Source organism: Phalacrocorax aristotelis, chromosome 1 (genome assembly GCF_949628215.1).
Source record: "Phalacrocorax aristotelis chromosome 1, bGulAri2.1, whole genome shotgun sequence".
Taxonomy (NCBI): domain Eukaryota; kingdom Metazoa; phylum Chordata; class Aves; order Suliformes; family Phalacrocoracidae; genus Phalacrocorax; species Phalacrocorax aristotelis.
The window spans coordinates 94,502,683-94,522,364 of NC_134276.1; the positions used below are offsets into that span (position 1 = coordinate 94,502,683).

The 19,682-nt window shown below is 42.3% G+C and overlaps 2 protein-coding genes across 3 annotated transcripts in view; one reads left to right on the forward strand and one right to left on the reverse strand.

Moving 5' to 3' along the window:
• RPGR (retinitis pigmentosa GTPase regulator) overlaps positions 1-13,130 on the reverse strand; it is a 51,609-nt gene extending 38,479 nt beyond the window's left edge. The window contains exons 1-3 of one of the 2 annotated variants that reach the window (XM_075098080.1): positions 12,938-13,130; positions 9,599-9,724; positions 1,279-1,371 (exon numbers count right to left, since the gene is read on the reverse strand). In XM_075098080.1, coding sequence (XP_074954181.1) covers positions 1,279-1,371; positions 9,599-9,724; positions 12,938-12,983 — 265 coding nt within the window. In that variant the 5' untranslated portion in view covers positions 12,984-13,130. The remainder of the gene's footprint in view (positions 1-1,278; positions 1,372-9,598; positions 9,725-12,937) is intronic. The other variant, XM_075098070.1, reaches the window with a different exon arrangement.
• A 3,708-nt stretch (positions 13,131-16,838) lies between these two features.
• The window catches only part of OTC (ornithine transcarbamylase), a 31,805-nt gene continuing 28,961 nt past the window's right edge, over positions 16,839-19,682 (forward strand). The window contains exon 1 of the mRNA XM_075098089.1: positions 16,839-16,997. Coding sequence (XP_074954190.1) covers positions 16,921-16,997 — 77 coding nt within the window. The 5' untranslated portion in view covers positions 16,839-16,920. The remainder of the gene's footprint in view (positions 16,998-19,682) is intronic.

The window sequence follows — 19,682 nt, forward strand, 5'->3', positions numbered from 1 at the left end:
CCACTTAGGCTAATCAACTGCATTTAATAAGCCATGCTACATTTACAACGTTGCTGGCAATTTTTCATAACCAATTTCATTATTCGCTACTCAAGTCCCAGAAAATTTTCTCAGAAAAGATGCAGCCACCCATTTGGCCTCAAGCAGAATCTGAAATGTGTCCTTGCAACTGCATTCCCAAAGCCAAGGGATGACTGAAAGCTAGTGAGCAAAGCTCCAAGACTTTCTCCTGCTGCCTACTGCAGGAGATACCTCGCCTTGTGACTTTTTACAATGGATGCCAGGTCTGCTTTGAATTGCTGTCACCATCTCTTTGTCTTTTGTTATCCATTGCAATTTGACAGTAAAACCAAAACTTGACACCCGATCCGTTCAAGCCAAGGTAAGAATCAATCTCTCACATGGCTGACAGAAGATGTGAACCTGAGAGTAGCTGCATTCTCCCTCTGAAGTGAAATAGAGAGAGAAGCAGATAAAGGACAGCAGAATAAACTAAATCAGGAAGAAAAGAGTTTGAACAAGCAGGATAATTTGTTTTTAACAATAAGCTAACAGATCGATCTGTTGGCAGAAAGAATGAAGATAAACATTTAATGGTGAAAAGAAATGTGTTAATGGGATAGATGTGACTTGACATAAGTAAGGGGATAGGGAAAAAGTATTGACTTAGTTTTGTTTGACAAGATAAAACCAGCAAGAAAAGATCAAGAAGATAACAGTGCAATGAAAACATATTTTACAACACATGAAAGAATATGGGCATTTATTTTACTGCTTCCTACAAACATATTAACATTTATGCCCCCTTGGGCACTTCTTATAATTGCTAAAAATGGAGCGGTACTTGTATAAAGTTCCTGATAGATTTTTTAATTTATGAAGGTGCTAAGACAAAAGTAATACAAAGGTTACACAATGAGGTTGGAACTCTGATTTCTAATGCAGAGACAATACTGCAGAGGCCAAGCATCTGATCAATGTCTTTGCAGTCACAGTGAAGATGCCATTTGTCAGAAAAGGCAAATATTACATAAAATAAGAGCCCTCAAAAAAGACAGGATTTTATGTATCTGAACTAATCTTCAGACTCAAAAGGACTCAGAATCTGGAATGGATGGAAAATCAGTCAGGGATCCTTTTAAGCTGCCTTTATGAGCTTGTGCAGTAATACGCTACACATGATGAGCAAAGAAAGCAGAATCAGTTATTTTGGAACTGCATCTTAAAGTACCTTTTCACAAGGGTCTCCTGTCAAAAAGACAAAAAAATTAAACAAACCTTTAACACATGTTGGTTTGCTGACAGTGTTCTTTGATCCCAGTCCTAATTGGCCCCAGTTGTTACTGCCAAACATGTATAGTTTACCATTCCCTGAAAAAAAAAAATGCACAGTCAGAATCCATACAAGTGTTTGAATATCTCACACAAGAGAAGACGGTCATTCACACACTATGCTATTTATTACTTCCTTTTTAATGTAAGGTTTAAGATTAGTCAATTCAATACTTAAGTGTAAACAGTAATTAATGTCCTTGTGATTTTTCAGCACAGAAGCAGTAATTGTGTTGTTTAAGTAAGAAATCCCCAGCCAGAAGAAGCGACCAAAAACAGAACAAACATCCTCTCCTTTAATTACAGCACAGATAAAGTGCTCTTCAGAAAATAAAATGTTGTGCTCTTGGACACACCCTGCAGTTCAGAAACCACAGTATCTACAGGCCTACTTATAAAATAACAGGACATTTAACTGAGCAGGAATGAATACTGTAGCTATATAAATAACACAAACACAGATTTGTAATATTCAGCTTATTTTATTGGGAGGGGCATTTCTTTTTTCTGCTAAATGTCTTCTCTTAAAATGATTTACAAATTTTCACTTCTAGAGAACATAGTTTCTGATAAATTTTCAAATGTGTTTACAAATTGTATTGTTACTCTGCATGTAAAGAAGAAATGCATAAAACCACCATGCAGTCAGGGAGTTTTGTAAACCTAAATGCAAACATTAGATTACAAACCTTCAATAGGAGCAATACTAGAATCATATTTCAGAAACCAGTATGACATGTCATTGAACTTGCAGGTTTTACCATTACAAACAATGAACTCTTGTAATGCTGAATAACCAGTGGTTTTTTTTATGAGAATGGTATATGAACAGATGAAAATTTTGCCATCAGGCATGCAAATTAGACAGCCATAACCGGCTACTAACAATACCTTAAAATGAATTAATTTAATTTAATTTCATTTTTTTAAACAATTATCTTTTGTAAAGCTCTGAAGTTCACACCCAAAGATAAAACCTTTGTGCCAACAGAAATCTTTCCAAAACAACAGAAACTGATTTGTCAAAAAAAACCCAAACCCTTTTACAACTATTAAAAGCAGTTTGTTTACTTTTGATGAAGGTCTGCAGAACTTTGTGAGTTAGACTCCACCGCAAGGCTGTCATGTAAATAAACTTTGTCACCCTAGCAATCAACAATTATCACATGATTGCAACACATAACTGCAATTCCACATAATAATGCCAAAATGGCTTAGAGAGACTTTGCAATATGATACTGAAATGTTTAAAATATAACAAAAATACTTACTCTGTTAAAAAAATCCATTTATTTTCTTAAATATAAACACAAAGTTGAAAAACCCAAACCACCAACAACTAACAATAACTAGTATCTAAAGTTCCAATCAAATTGTTAGATTTGGTAATTTTTGGAACATGGGGCTATGTGTCAATATTATGTCTTTCCAAGAAAGTTGGACTGGAAGAAAGTCTGAGGTCAAGTCTACACTCGTGGTGTTTTACTAATAGCATTTATATCACCATCCCAATTTTGATAATGCAATCATGTCAAAACCCCTGCAGAGCTGTCTGTCTCTGAGAGCAAAATGCACCTTAACAGAAAGAAATTTTATTAGCAAATGGCATCCTATATTGATGTATGCTTCCTTGTATTCTTGGTTTATACTTTTCAACTGCCTTTATAAGACAGTCATACTCCTGTGGGAATATGATGCCAAGCTTCCATAATTCAATTTAAGCACATTCTCTTTTATCCATTCAAAATTTCAGCAGGTCATGCTTTTCATCCTGTAACCTGGTGTTTCTTAAACCAGTCTTCAAATCTTCAGGCATTGCTTTGTAAGTCAAGGAGCTTAATAGATGAGAGGAATTTTTTTCACGTTCTTTTGCAACTGAGTGACAGCCTTTTGTAAAATGTCAGTCTTCAACACTTAGCAGTGTAACAGAAAATAAGAAAACTAGGAGGAACCTAAACAAATGCCTGTAACAAAGTAACGTTTCTGGGCCTGTGAAGAAAATCAGGTTTTGGAACAGACATGATGCAATCTAAGCTGGCCAGGAAATACGAGAGAATTTTGTTTGCAGAAGGCCCTATTTTCATAAAATTATGAATTTCATAATTCATAAAATTACAAAATTATTATTTTAATGACTCTGGGCAGCAAACAGGAAACAACATGATATAAAGAAAGGGACTACTAGGATTGATGAAAATATACCAGCTGAAATCCTCAACATGCTTCTTGGTTATAGCAGGCAGCTAAGTGTTCACAGAATCACAGACTGGTAGGGTTTGGAAGGGACCTCTGGAGATCATCTTGTCCAACCCCCCTGCTTGAGCAGGCACACCCAGAGCAGGGGGCATAGTGTAAAAGAACAAGCCCCCTTAGAAAGAAGAGGTATTATCTATGTTTAATTAGCGTGAATCTAGACCCTTTTTTTTTTTTTGATCAAGCATTGTTTGATGTTTTAATATTTAACCTAAGCTTAGGGACAGGATATCATGGTCATTTAATCAAGGACAAACATTCCTTTTGGAAGAAAATAAACGAGAGTTAGCAAGAGAAAATGGCCTTGAATTGTTCTTAGGTGACATGCAACCATATGTATGGATAAAAAATGTTAGGGTGCTTCATCTGTAAAGACCACCAAGGACCCCCGAAGAGAGGAAGGCATGTGCAGAAGGATCTGAAGCGGAGCCAAGAGGAGTGACTTAATGCCATTATGCAACCTATGTAGATTGGAATGCATATGTATTAGATAGGCAGAATATATATTAGATTATTGTATAAATATAATGAGGTAGTTGGCTTCGGTGTGCTTGATTTGTGGAAAACAACCAAGCACCCAGGTTTGCGCAACCCTGAAATAAATTAGCAATATCTCTGTGGAGTGTGTGATTATTGACGCATTGCACACCGGGCAACGAATACACTTTTTGGACAACAACAGGACTGTGTCCAGGCGGGTTTTAAATATTTCCAGAGAAGGAGACTCCATGATATCTCCAGGCAGCCTGTGCCACTGCTCTAGCACCCTCAAAGGAAAGAAGTTTTTCCTCATATTTAGGTGGAACTTCCTGTGCTCCAACTTGTGCCCATTGCCCCTTGTCCTGTCGTTGGGCACCAATAAAAAGAGTCTGGCCCCATCCTCTTGATGCCCACCCTTCAGATATTTATAAGCATCCCCCCTCATCTTCTCTTCTCCAGGCGAGACAAAACCCAAGTGTCTCAGCCTTTCCTCATAAGACACATGCTCCAGTCCCTTGGTCATCTTCATAGCTCTCTGCTGGACTCTCTCCAGTAATTCCCTGACTTTCTTAAACTGGGGAGATCAGAACTGGATGCAGCACTCCGCATGCGGTCTCACTAGGGTGGAGTAGATGGGGAACCTCCCTCACCCTGCTGGCCAGATTCCTTTCAATGCACCCCAGGACACCACTGGCCTTCTTGGCCACAAAGGCACAGTGCTGACTCATGGTCAACTTGCCGTCCACCAGCACTCCGAGCTCCTTCTCAACAGAGCTGCTTTCCAGCAGGTCAGCCCCCAACCTGTACCGGTGCATGGGCTTGTTCCTTCCCCGGGTGCAGGACCTTACACTTGCTTTTGCTGAATTTCATGAGGTTCCCCTCGGCCCATCTCTCCAGCCTGTCCAGGCCTTGCCGGATGGCAGCACAGCCTTCTGATGTATCAGACACTCCTCCCAGTTCTGTATCACCAGTGAACTTGCTGGGGGTACACTCTGTCCCTTCATCTAGGTAATTGATGAATATGTTGAACGGGACTGGACACAGAAAGGACCCCTGGGCAACACCGCTAATTACAGGCCTCCAACCAGACTCTGCGCCATTGATCACAACCCTCTGAGCTCTGCCATTCAGCCAGTTCTCAATCCACCTCGCTGTCCACTCATCTAACGCACACTTCCTAAGCCTACCTGTGAGGATGTTATGGGAGACAGTGTCGAATGCCTTGCTGAAGTTGAGGTAAACAACACCCACTTCTCTCCCCTCATCTACCCAGACAGTCATGCCATCATGGAAGGCTATCAGGTTGGTCAAGCATGATCTCCCCTTGGTGAATCCATGTTGACTACTTCTGATAACCTTCTTTTCCTCTGCATGCCTGGAGATGACCTCCAGGATGAACTGCTCCATCACCTTTCCAGGGATGGAGGTGAGGCTGACTGGCCTATAGTTTCTCGGGCCCTCCTTCTTGCCTTTTTTGAAAACTGGTGTGACACTAGTTACCCTCTAGGCCTTGGGCACCTCTCCTGCCCTTCATGATCTTCCAAATATGATGGAGAGTGGCTTGGCAACAGCATCTGCCATCTCCCTTAGCACTCGCGGGTGCATCCCATCAGGGCCCATAGATCTGTGAGGATCCAGTTTGCCTAAATGATCTCTGACCCAATCCTCCTCAACCAAGGGGAAGTCTTCCTTTCTCCAGATTTCCTCTCTCACCTCTGGGGGCTGGGATGCCTGAGGGACAGCCTTACCAGTAAAGACTGAAGCAAAGGCAGCATTCAGTAAATCTGCCTTGTCTGTATCCTGCCTCACCAGAGCTCCCACCTCATTCAGCAGCAGGCCCAGTTTCATATAAACTATGTTTAAAGGTCTTTCACATATTCCCCACTTTGCTTTCTAAATTATATTAGTGTAGGAGGGAAATAAAATGAGGAGACAGTGTACAGACTATGAACATTTATTACAAGATTCTACTGAGAAGCTATAGCTGAAGAAAACTTACAAGGTAATATTTTGGACAGAGTATAATTTTTTTAATTTATGCTATTTTATGAGTAAACTACGTTAACAGTTCATTTAAAATTCGTATACAACTCCACTGCGTCTCATGAAAATGGGAATGATATCAGATTTGTTATTCTCAAAATAAAAGCTTTATTGAGCAATAAGAACAGTCATGCTTAGGACATTTAGCATCACACAAACAAAACCAGCACATATCAAAGATCAACACCAATATGTACTAAACTTTTTCTTTTTCCCCTTGCAGCTGATGTAAAAGATACTGTGCCATGTTCTCATAGCCTGGTGGCAGGCAGAAAGAATAGAAGGAATCTGGTGTCCAAAGACCTGGAGAGATTCCAAGGTTTCTTTGATGTAAATTTTTGAACATTTAATGACTTACAAAACTCAAAATTATGAGCATACTATCTTGTGGTTCCATATGCACTCCTACTTTTACACTTGGTAACTTCTTTCTTTCCTTCTACCCTCTTGCATTGGGGATTTCAATTCTCTCCAGAGCTGAGTTCAGAAAATGTGTCTTCTGTCATCACTATTTTCCCCCTTGTGAACAGGATCAGTCTCTCTGATCAAATGCGGGCAAGCTGCCTAGGATACTCTAATCAAGGCAAATAAACAATAAGACAGCTGTTAACTTTAAGACTTTCGTAGAAAACAAAATTAATGTAAGGTGTTGGGAGGAGATTCTTAAAAATATGTGCAACATCACTTATTTCACATAAGCTCCCAACAGGATGAATAAATTGCTTTCCAAAACTTGCAGTTATAAAAGATGCAGGGAGTGGTCTGTCAGTATTCTTGTGCCAAAAAAAATACAGAAATGGAGCAAGAAGCATTAGTAAGAGCATTACAAGTGATGTTGGAAGATATACTGCTCATGACCACAATAAAGAACTAAAGACAACTGCTTAAAAGAATTCCTTTTTGAATATTTTAATGAAGATTGTGCTAAAGGTAGAGAGCAAATGAATAAAAAAACACAGACTTCAATCTCCAGCTCCAAAAACTGGAGGAGGAAATGCTCCTCCAACTAGCTCAGCAAGACTACTCAAAGTCACTATCACAACACAAAGTAACTATCACTAGTCCTTTCTATTCTAACATACAGCCACAGTGTGCAAACAAAATTTTGGACTCTAACTCCTGACCTAGAAAGCCAAAGAACAGAATGTTTTATATTTACTTTATACTTTTCTTCCTAAAACATGGGAATATTGATGCTGGATTAGATTAAAGAAATATTTGAAAATTTCTGACTATTTTGTTTGAATGCTAAATATTAGTTCCTGTACATTTTCTTCATTTGCATTCAGTCAAAATTAAGTGCTAGATGTACCCATCTCTCCTGCCCAAACCCAGCTTTAAGGAATGTTTTGTATCAGTTTGGCTGATTGTTTTACTTATGATTGTTGTGACATGTTAGTGTAAAACTGACATATTTCTATCAGATTTGAATCTACCTGATATTCCCACTGTCCCCTACGTACACAGGTGCCACTACCTCTTCCAGGGGGTGGGGAAAACAAACCAAAACAAACAGAGGGAGGAATTCTGTGACCTGTAAATAAAGACTGAATATAAAATGAAGCATGCATTAACACACACCTGCTTGAGACACTTTTCTTTCCTCAGCGATGTTTGTCTTTTGTCTCTTCCAGTTCAGGTTCAGCTGGATCTCAAGAAGCTCCTGGTTTCCCACAAGGTCTGTACCCTTCTCAGTAAATTCATTATTGGCATGCACTTCTGCAGCTTTTATTCCAGGTGTTACTGCAGTTCAATGTCTTTCACCCGGGGCTGTAATTCCACTGTATCATCCAACTCCATCTAACAGCAGAAACGTGCAGTGCACACGGGCATGCACAGGTGTGAAGAACATATGAGGGACAAAGATTTTCTGTTTCCCCTCACTTTTTTGTACAACCCTTGTGGTTTCTCTACCTTTGCTTGTTGTTGATCAATATTTTACCCTCACTGTTGCCTCTACTTTACAATGTTCCAAAAAACCTTTTGGTACTAAAGAAATTGTGTACCTATGCTTCTACAGTTCCTTCTCCTCAAAAGCTTTGAGAAAATAAAGATCTGATTAGCTAGAAGTTTCCCTGGTGATTTATCTGCACACTACAACAGCAAAAGACAGCTACAGAGACATTTCTGAAACATGCTGTATATATATTAAAATAACAGAGAGAAGGGGAGATAGAAGAGAAACGGTGCTGCATGCAAACCTTTGCAAGTTGACTTCTTCAAAAGCTTTATCACTATTACAGTGACAAGGGAATTAGGGGATTGTTGCCAATTAGGGTAACAGTGCTGGCACAGGCACATGCCGGGGGAGCTCAAGGAGGCAATTCAAACTGACTAGTCTAAACTTAGAATTATACTAACATTATTTCAAACTGGGTGTGGCATACAAAAGGATGTATTAAAAAAATGTTGAAAGGAAGATTTCCCAGTGCACCCACATTCCGATTAATGTTACAAAACAGGCAATTCAATAGAAGTGGTTAAATCTGAGAAAAAGTATTAAGTTTGTTCAAAACATAAACTATTCATGGATAATTCATCTTCTATGAAGTTAGGCTTGAAAAATTCATTGTATAACTTCACTTCAAGATGTTCCGTAGTCCACGAAATCCATACTCTTTTATCATGCCTGGAATTGTTCATTCTAAAAATCCAGTACCTTCAACTTTACTTGGGGACATAGCAAGAAACCCTCAAGAAATTATTTAAAGAGCAACGATCAGTTGGGCATTGATGAGAAATGAACACATTCCAATAAAAAAGTCCTGAAAATACGCATATAAATTTCATAACAAAGTCTTATTATCTATTAGCAGTTGATTGTCAATACAATCGACACACGTGCTCATCAACAGAAGAGTAGTCCTTTCCACGTAAAACAAAGTGAATAAGATCTTCAATGGGTATTGCTTCCACCCTTTCAAAGAAATACACTGCTCACTGTATTGCACCTGAGCTTCTTTGAATGCTTTTGCAATTTATTTCTGATTTTAGTAGGATTTTCTGAAGTTTTTTGAGTTGCTCTTTCAAATGTTATTTTCACTTGACAGTTAACAGTAATTCAAATCTAAATTTCTGAGATACAATTTTATCTATTGTTTCAGACAGATTCCTAATGAACTTGTTGATTGTGTCCAACAGTTACTGTTTACTTCCTCGACAGAAACCTCTATATTTAAGATTGTCTGCTAAATACTGTCAGATTCACAGGAAACATTCAAGCTGAACAATGTCATGCTTGCTTTAAATCCAGTGTGACACATTCAGTTATTATCAATTCACTCATGACAGTTCGCGGGCACGTCTTGTGAAAACCTTCAGTGACCTCACACTAACTTCAAAGGCATACGATAGCCCCCTCAGAACAGCACCCTTTCCTCTCCACAACCCCATTTGATATATTATCTCATTATTCAAATAAGAATAATAACTTTCCAAGCTGTCCAAATATATAACCTTTTATCATATACTCCATTTTTTAAATACTGACCTGTAACAATAGCTGTATGTTCATCTCCACATGATATATGTACAGGCTTGTCATTTTTGAACCAGAACTTGCTAGGAATATCTTCTGCAAATTTGCTTTTTCCAAATGTGAAAACAGCACCTGATTCTAAAACACAAAAATACAATGTCAATTTTAGTGAAAACAAATTTTGCCTCATACATTTTGAACAGTCATTTCCTATTAATTCAATTGCACTTTTTTTTTTTTTTAAACGCTGAAGCATTTTCTTCTATTCTGTTTCACGAAGATTACTTCGTTTTCAGGTTCACATTTTAGTCCTTCTGATTCTTCTTAATCTCCATTAGTTTCCCAATAGAATACGTATCGTTGCTGGTATATTGTGTTTTGAGGACACTGTATTGGGTTTGTGTGGCAATGTTTTGGTAGCAGGGGAACTGCAGGGGTGGCTTCTGTGAGAAGCTCCTAGAAGCTTCACATGTGTCCAACGGAGACAATGTCACTGGCTCCAAGACAGACCTGCCGCTGGCCGGAGCTGAGGCCATCAGCGACAGCAGTAGCACTTCTGTGATAACGTATTTAAGAATGGGAAAAAACTGCTGCACAACAGCAGCTGGGAGAGAGCCGAGTGAAAATATGTGAGAGAAGCAGCCCTGCAGACACCAAGGTCAGTGAAGAAGGAGAGGGAGGAGGTGCTTCAGGTGCAGGAGCAGAGATTCCCCTGTGACTTGTGGTGAAGACCATGGTGAGGCAGGCTGTCCCTTTGCTGCTCAGAGGTCCATGATAGAGCACATATCTGCCTGCAGCCCATGGAGGACCCCATGCCAAAGCAGGTGGATGCACCTGAAGGAGTCTGTGACCCCATGGGAAGCCTGTGATGGAGCAGGTCCTGGCAGGACCTGTGACCCCATAGGGGACCCACGCTGGAACAGTCTGTTCCTGAAGGACTGCAGCTATGGAAAGGACCCACACTGGAGCAGTTCATGAAGAACTGCAGCCTGTGGAAAGGGCCCATGTTGGAGACGTTTATGGAGGACTGTCTCCCATGGGAGGGACACCAGGCTGGAGCAGGGGAAGAGTGTGAGGAGTCCTCCGCCTGAGGAAGAAGGAGTGGCAGAGACAACATGAAACAACTGACCACAATCCCCATTCCCCATCCCCCTGTGCTGCTGGTAGGGAGGAGGTAGAGAAATCAGGAGTGAAGTCGAGCCCAGGAAGACGGGAGGGGTGGGGGGAAGGTGTTTTAAGATTTGGTTTTATTTCTCATTACCCTACTCTGACTTTTGATTGGCAATAAATTAATTTCCTCAAGTCGAGTCTGTTTTGCCTGTGACAGTAATTGGTGAGTGATCACTCTCTGTCCTTATCTTGACCAACAAGACTTTTGTTGTGTTTTTCTCTCCCTGTCCAGTTGAGGAGGGGAAGTGATAGGCTTGAGATGGGAGTGATGGGAGTCAACAGCTTGGACGGCACCTGGCATCCAGCCAAGGTCAACCAACCACAGATACAATAATTTATTTTAAAGTACACTAATGTACATTATCTCTACCTGCTAAGAAAAACTACTAGGTGCCTAAAAGAAAGAAAAAAGAACCCTGAATAACTGCCCTCCGAAAGTAAAATAAAAAGCTCATCCTGAAAGCACGTCGAGACAAAGAGCTCTCATATTTACAGTTGAATTCAAACAGGTTTTCCAAATTGGATTACAGAGAGAGACACACACTATAAAGAGGTGACAGGCCCCAAACTGACCACTCTTCCTCACCCATCTGAAAAGATACATGTGCTCTAAAAATGCCCCCCTAAAAATCAAAACTCTTAGCCTTCAAAACACAGGTTGGCACAACCATCTTGGATCATAAGGTCATGATCTAAACGACTCAAACAAAAACACCCCCACCAAAAAATCCAGACAGCTCCTCCACCCTTGTAATCTGCCTAGTTTTCTCAACACTTCCTAATTTCAAAAGTGTCAGCACTGTTGTTTTAAAACATAAAACGTTAACTATTCATTCACCTTTTAGTCCAGCATGTGGCTTGACACAAAATATATTAATTCTATAGCAAAATAAATTACCTCAAAAGTTAAATAATTTGCCAAAAGCCATGCAGATAACGTGGCAAAGCATAATTAGATCTCCTATTTTAAAATATCAAAACTTGTGCTTTAAGCATAAAATCAGTCTTTGGAAGATAAAGCAAACAAAGAAAAAACCCAAACTTTTTATTTGCAAACTTTCTGTTAACATGTAAGCTATAATAGCACAAATACACAGAGTAATATTATATTGCTACCATAAAATTATATGTAATTTGATAGTAACATTATTTAATTGAAAATAAATACACTGAGATGTTTCATTCTCATTCATACGCTGCATCCCAGCTGCAAAACACAAAGTTCTCACTTGAACTATAAATTTGATATGTACTTCGAAATTATTCTGTAATGCACAAGTCTCCCATATTTGCAAGTGACATGTTATCCTATGTACCACGTTCCACAAACATGCATACAATTGTATGCCCTACCTCTCTCCATGTGTTTCACCATTTTATTAAAAACAAGCCTTCACGCAGTCAAATTTAAAGAAAGGGTTGAGATTTGCCTCATTTTATGTAGGCACACCTACAACCAGACATCCTAAAATGCATCTGAAAACATGGTTTCATTTTAAAAATCCAGCCAGCGAGCCATGCTGCTATTTGAGCATGCTTACGGTGATGTCTTTGGCACTCATGCCAATGTGGAGCTCTCTGGTTCATTTCTTTTTCCTTCGGCAGCATTAATATGAAAAAATATTCATGTATACAAAAATAAATGTCCTTCATATCTCATTAATTTCTCATCTAAAACCTAAGCCATCAGCTTGGACATTAGGTCCTACCAATTCATAAAATTAAACCTCACAGAACATAAACGAGGTGCTTGCTGTCTGGGCACCGGGCAATTGTTTAAAAGTCACCGTAGGTCAAACCACGGACCAAAACTCATTTACTAAGTTTAAAAACCCGCCTGCTTGACACGGCACCACTATACTACGCCGGTGACGACAGCAAGGCTGACCCCGTCTGATCTCTGACGTCAGCGTACGTATTTCTCCCCGGAGGCCGGCAGCCGGCGGCCCGCCGCCCAGCGCTCCCAGGCCGGAGGGAGCCGGAGGCGGCCGAGAGGTGCGGAGCGGGGTGACCCGGGGCCGCGGTCGCACGGCGGGGCTGGGAAGCGGTCGTTGGGCCGCCGGTGATGGCGCCCAACGGCGGGCGGGGACCGCCATGGGCGGACGAGGTCTCTCCACCCCGCCCCACCGCGGCCCGCCGCCCAGCAAGCTCCGTCTCCTGCGAGAGACCGGCGCCACTCACCGGGCACCGGCAGCTCGTCCTCCTCAGCGGGGTCGGGCTCGGCCATGGCAGCCAACAACCCCCCCGGCTCCCCATGCAGCGGCCTGCCGGAAGTAAACACAGGCCCTGCCACGGGCAACGGCCATAGAGAGCGGCGCTGCGCGGCACAGCGCGGCGCCTCCCGGCCCGCCGCCGGCAGGAGGCCCGGCCCGAGGGCTGGCGGGCGGGACGGGGGAGCGCCCCCTGGCTGCCGGCGGCGGCGCGGGGCGGTCGCCGGGGGCCGAGTGTTCCCTCCCCGCCATTTTAAAGTCCCCCTGGGCTGGCGGCGGTCTGTCCGTGCCTCCCCGTGTGCGGGGGCCCCTAGCCGGCCAGGGCACGCCAGGAGCGGGCTTACGGGTGCTGTACAGAGAAGACTCGCCTCCCTTCTAGGCCCCTTGCGAGTCTCGTCTTCAGCAGAGCTTTGCTTTCCTGACACCGTCCCTACGTGCCTGGGCATGGTTTCTGTGTCCCTCCTCTGTAGCCTGCCCCTGCCTACAGCTCCCGAAGCAGCCAGCTTGCACTGGGGCTCTGCCTTGAGCTCCCTGCTTAGCCAAGCCAGGCTCCTGACACAACTGCTGATGCTGAGTGCTTGGAGGGCAGGGGCTGCTCTGCCACGGATGGATGAACAGAACGTAACTCAGAAAATTTGTCACCACTGGGGTTCTCCTGTCCTAAAAGACAAGCTTCCTCTGCTTGATGGTCGCTCTGGTTCACCCAGATGTCCCTGTAAAGTATTCTGATGGGGTGCATGAGAAGACCTTCAATCTTCCACCCAGCCAGGGATACTTAGGTGATGGCAGTTGTGCAGACCCCACTGGAATAAATCCAGGGGCTTGTAGCCTTTTAAACGTATTTAATGTGCAGTCCCAAACTCCCAGTAGAGCTTTTCCCCCCCAAAAAAATACAGTCAGTTATGGATTTCTGTTTTCTTGCTATTCTTCTGTGTTACAGATATGCCAAGTCATCCAAAGAAAAAGGTCTTACTTTCAGGATGATGTACTCCGATACAGGCTGCAGCTGGCAGCCTGGACAACCAATTTAAGCCTTGTTTTATGCAGAGTTTAATCAATACAGTTATTGGTGCATAAGATTGGGTATCCATATAAGTACTCACAAAGAAGGGTGGCCACATTTTCAAAAGTGACCAGAAAGTCTTTGTGATTTTTGCCCCTACATGAGGCAGGGATTTCATCTCTCCGAATCCCATTGTCCCTCTGATTGTCCCTTTCTGCCCTAACTGCTTCACCTATGTCTGGAGCAAGGGGATACCCAGCAAAAGCTGCTCAAAATAAAATCGAACAAAAGTTATTGTACAAAGTGATGCTGGAGATTGTAGTTACCAGATACCGTGGATGCCAAGAATATAAAAGAGTTATGAAGCGATTAGACATTCATAGGAAGAAGGTGTCAGCAACAGGGTTTTGGTTTCTATGACTGTGAGATCCTATCTGAAGGCAACATCTAGTGGGGAGAGGTGGGAGTCACCTCACTAAGTGGGACAAATGTATCTCTGCCTGAGATGGCTGACCTGGTAAGGAGGTCTTTGAACAAGGAATGATGGGAGAAGGAAAGAGTTTCAAGCAGTGCCTGCAAGTGGCTGGATGCTGAGCTCCTAGAAGTTGTTGCTGGCCACCACGCAGTGCAGGATGGACTGGAAAGGCTGGTAAAGTGGGCTTTTGGCTTTGGTTTTAGATGACCACTGCATGCAGATGAAGCAGAAGTTGTGTCAGCAGGGGTCCAGTTATGCCACATAGTCCGAGGTGTCCACATAGACATGTACCTACTGGAAGATGCAACTGTGGGTATGGCAGGGTGCAGCAGGTTGAAGAGAGCTGCGGGGGAGGAGCTTCTGCCCCTCTGAGGTGCCCCAGCTGCTGAAGCCCTAGTCTGCAAAAGAGAGGCACAAAGGTCAGGAGCTTCCTCAGGCCAGGAGGCCAGGGGGAGAATGAGCTGTGAAAGGACATTGACCTCCCAAGGTGGTTTTTTCAGGCTGAAAGGAAGCAGCATGGGCACAATTCCTGCACCACCGCACAGCCACTTCTGCATAAATGCTTTTCTTTCGTTTCCCTACGCTGACTGCTGCTTCTCCTCAAGAAAGGAAGTATAAAGGGTCAGCCTCCTTGACCTTGCCAGCTCAGCAAGCAAAGAGGCCTTACATTCATATTAAATTACTATATCAATATAATTCCTTTCTATTCCTAATCTATTTTTCTCTTACACTACATTATTCTCTCTTCACCAGTGTGTCTCAACCCATGTACTACTATTGGTCCATTTTCAATACCAACCTCTGGAATATAGAAATATGCCAAACCAATTCAACCCTGATTTCAACATTGAAGCATTTTATGGTGTTGAGACGAATGAGTCAGTTTTTTAACATGGTAGCACAATGAGCCCTGGCAGCCTGGGGACAGCTAGCAGGAACCGGGGGTGGCTCCAGGGCTCCATGCTGAGAGATGCTGCTGTCACCCCAAATGTAAGAGAAGAGCACTGCACCAACAGCAGTGCCGACGCTGCTCCGACTCTCCCCCCACTCACCTGGTGCTGCTGTCACTCAAAGGAGCTTATGAAGGAATTGGTCCACCTGGGAACTGGGGTTGGGCAGTCCCTGTCCGGGGGCCACCTGACAAAGGGGTACTGGCACTGTCCCCTCCCTGCAGGGCTGCAGGATAGGACTGGGGGTGTTGGCACCTCAGCCACCTTTTCTTTCCCCACCATCTTTTCTCCTGGTGACACTAGTGACACACACTCAGTCTGCAAGGGCTGGGCTTGAAGGCCATGGGAGTCATTTCCCAGAGAAGGGTAACCAAGAGGGGAACTGTGGCCAAACTTTACTCTCTGTGTGCAGTTCTTCTGGCTCTTTCATTCCCATTAATTTCCATTGGGTTCTGCTTCTCCCTGACATTTCCCCTGGCAGCTGCTATGTTTTCCAAGTATCTCAGGGTTGGCTTGGCATGAGGGGTCCTGGACAAATCCTACCAAGAGCTATCACCCATGGCAGTCTCTCTGGGGAAGTCAAACATCTTTTTTTTTTTTCAATATGTTTTAATTATATCAGCCTCACATTGCAATTTCAACATATCTTCATCTCTTATAGATATGCCATCACCTTGATTTATGCAAGTATGCCTCTCCTTATACAGAGGAAGAAATGAGAAAGTAATGGCCATATTTCAAAACCACCTACAGTGCAGGTGGCATAAAATCTTCTTTAGGAATTACATTTGAAGCTAGAAATTTAAATGAAATCACTTTAGTATTTAGCAATTGACCAACATCAGATTATACAGAAAGCAATTTAACGTGAGGAGATGGTATGCAGGCTGCAATATTTATGTTTCTGGGCCTCACTGAGGGCTGTTTAATGCTACTATAGCACAACTGAAAACTTGATCCAAAAAAACCCAGCAATATATACATTTTTTGATGTAGCCCTTCTCCCTTCTTGTCAGGGCCCTGAGGGTACAAATAAGCCTTAAAGGCCCTGCCCAGCCCAACACCCGTGGACCCAGGACCCTTGTTTTGGCTCAGCATGGGGCCATCAGTCCCTGCCCAGGCTGTGCTGGTGCTGGGGAGCCCCCACAGTTGCAGTCCCATCCCCAAGGTAGCCACCCCGCTCATGTTGCACTCTGACAAGTCTTATTTTGCCTTCTTCTGTTGGCACATGCTCCTGAACAAATGTTTAACAAACACAAAATTGCTACAAAATGCTGTTGACACAGGTATTATAGGAGGGGCCCGTGCAGAAGAGCACAAACTTCAAGTGGTGCAATGGGCCCTGTGAAAAGTCTCTATCTGTAGAGTGTGATCAGGCCCGGCCCTGGCTGGGGCAACCAAAGTGAAGACTTTTTTTCTTGGTCTTCCCTTGTTTGCACAGCAGCACAGTTGGCTCTCTGCTTCATGCACCTCCATTTCTGTTAACTTTATTTGCGGGACTGAGAGAAGTCTAATGCAAACAGAAGATGCTGTTTAACATGAGGAACTTCTTCAGTACTGCAAAACTAACATCAACCAGCAAGCAGCTGCTGAGACATTTTTGGTAAGCTTATCCTTTAGCTTTGTCTGGCATTCAGTGCTGTTTAGTCAGAAATCTGGAGTCAAAAACAGTTGAATCCTGTGAAAGAGTGTTTCAGAGAAAGGCACCTTCCCCCCCTCCCCCTTATTTTTAGCGCCCTTTTGCCTCCTGAGGCAGCAAGCCCAGTGTCTTCAGGAGACTGGAGGATTTTCCCTTTTAATGTTTGTGAAATGCTGTTAATTCTTTCTGTGTGATTTAGTAGCAAAGTCAAGAAGGAATGTTTCTTCTTGAGGTCAGTGTACATTGCAGGTACTACAATCAGTAAATAACTATCTGAATAAAGTACAGGAAATACGCATTTAGACAATTATCAGGGCCAGTATTGCGGGGGGAAATTCTCCCCTTGAAGCTGCAAAGTGAATCTCCACCTCAGTATTTTTTTGTCTTTGTATACACTGGAGGCATGCAGGAAAAGCATGATGTGATATGGCATTCAAAGTTAACCAGGTAGACCTGTCTCTGTGACTGGCTTTGCGTTTTTTCTTCAGGTGCATAGACGTGCCCATCCGCCATGCCTTCAGAAAAGTACTTGTATGACAGTGTTTCAGTAAGCTGCTTCTCACGCTTGTCACATCTCCAGAATCGAGTTAAAATTAAAGACTTGAAACTTAATTCCACATCTTCATATGTTTTTATGTCAGTGTCAATAAGAATAGCATTAACAGTGTTATGTAACAAATGGTTAGTTCTAGAGAACAATATATGAGAATTTCACATTCACGGGAATCCTAATACGCAATAAGTAATTTTTATTTATCATTTCTACATTACATCAGAGATGATAGAAAAACACGTTTGGAAAGCAACTGCAGTAAAGCTGGTTTTCCAATAAAGTAATCCAATTTGTTAAGCTCCCCACATAATGTTTGTTATTTTTAGGGTTTTTTTAACTTTATATTGTAACGTTGGCATAAGCTATCACCATTGTCTATGAGCATTACAAGTTAAGCACACTAAGGTTGATACTTCAGGATAACCTAATATTTACCAATCTGTGCTAACAGTCCAAAGTAATTGCTATCACTGCTCAGAAGGAATAAGCCAACTGCTTGACCTTGCAATTCTGCCTGTTACATTTTAACTTTGGTATCTTGTCTCATGCTCCTTCTCTGGAATTTATTTGTCTACTTCTGCCTCTCTTTCAGAGGATGTGGACAACAGGGAAGGGAGCGCATTTCTTGAAGGTCATAGCAATAAAACAGAGTCATCATGGGAACATAAAGGTCAGGAGCAGACCTCTAGTCCAACTTTCTGCTTGTAGCCTGACAACAGCATGTGAGGTCAGCTATGTCTTTGCTTAGCCATGTCTTGAAAATCTCCAAGGATGGTAATTCCAAATCCTGTCCGGGTAACCAAATTTAGTACTTCACTATCTACCAGTGCAGAAATTAGTGGTGGGTATTTCTCAGTCCACTTCTCAATTGTGCCAAGTGGTAAAACAAGACCCATGAACAGAAGTTTCTGCTTGGCAGATTGAGATTAGACAATCTCTAACTCCCTGGAAGGAATTGTAGGCTGCAATTAGAAACTCAAAGAGCAGCATCAAAACTCCTCTGGAAACAATGCAGTGAAGGAGAGTAGAGTGACCAAGCAGCAAAAAATTGCATAGATTTTAAAACAGGACAAGTATGTATTTGTTCCCCAAACTGGATAGAGTAGCAAATTCCTGTTCTGAAAAATAATAACAGTAAAAAAGTCACAGTTATGAAACTAATTTCTTTCAGAATATACACATTGAAGTTAGAGCCTCTCCCTTGAATATCAACTAAGAGCCTTGGTATTCAAGGCTGGATTTCAATAGCTTGCTTCAGTAGGCTGTTTTACATGCTATGGTAGAAGCTACCTGAGCCAGCCTTTCTTACAATGTCAGGTATATTCTATTCTGCAGCTGTTGAATATGGAAGTACAGGAAATAATTTTTCTAGCTCTGTAACACCCACTTCAAATTTAAAAATGGGGCATTTGGATGCATCCTAATGTTTCTAGGTTGTTTACCTCGGGTTGGAAGCAAGCACAGGGACAGAAGGATAACACTTATAGCAAAATATGTAACTTTATTTTACTAATGGTTGTAATGCTGTGAAGATTAGTCTTTATGGCTTGAAAATGCACATTATTATTTTAAATGGTACTACCACAAATATTTATTACTAAAGTCACACATACAGTTTAGATTACATTTAACTTAAGAATCAATTTTCAGAGACACTCTAAGAATATACACAGGCAACATTACTCTAAACTTAGAAAGCAAGAAATCCACTCCTTCATCTGCACAGCGCTACAGAAAAGTCCAGCCCTCCTGTAGTTTGGGGGCCTGTGCAGAGATCGGACCCTGATGGTGCACATTTATGGGAATCTTTGTGGTGCTTTGTGCTTAGCTTAGCAGTGGAGCCTCTGGCAGCCTGCGTAATCTCTGGAGCACACTGCCCTGACACATGACAGCAAATACTGAGTTCCAGCAATATTAACCTGCAGGGCATATGCATGGGCTACTTCTTCATATATTCTCCGTGTTTCTGCTGCTACACATAATCCTTTTCACTGTGAAAAAAGTCATCTTAGTAATGGCAATGGTATAATGTGTATCTAAAGCACTTTTAAGGTGTCCAGAAGGAAAACACACAGCATTTAGATATATTCAGTTAA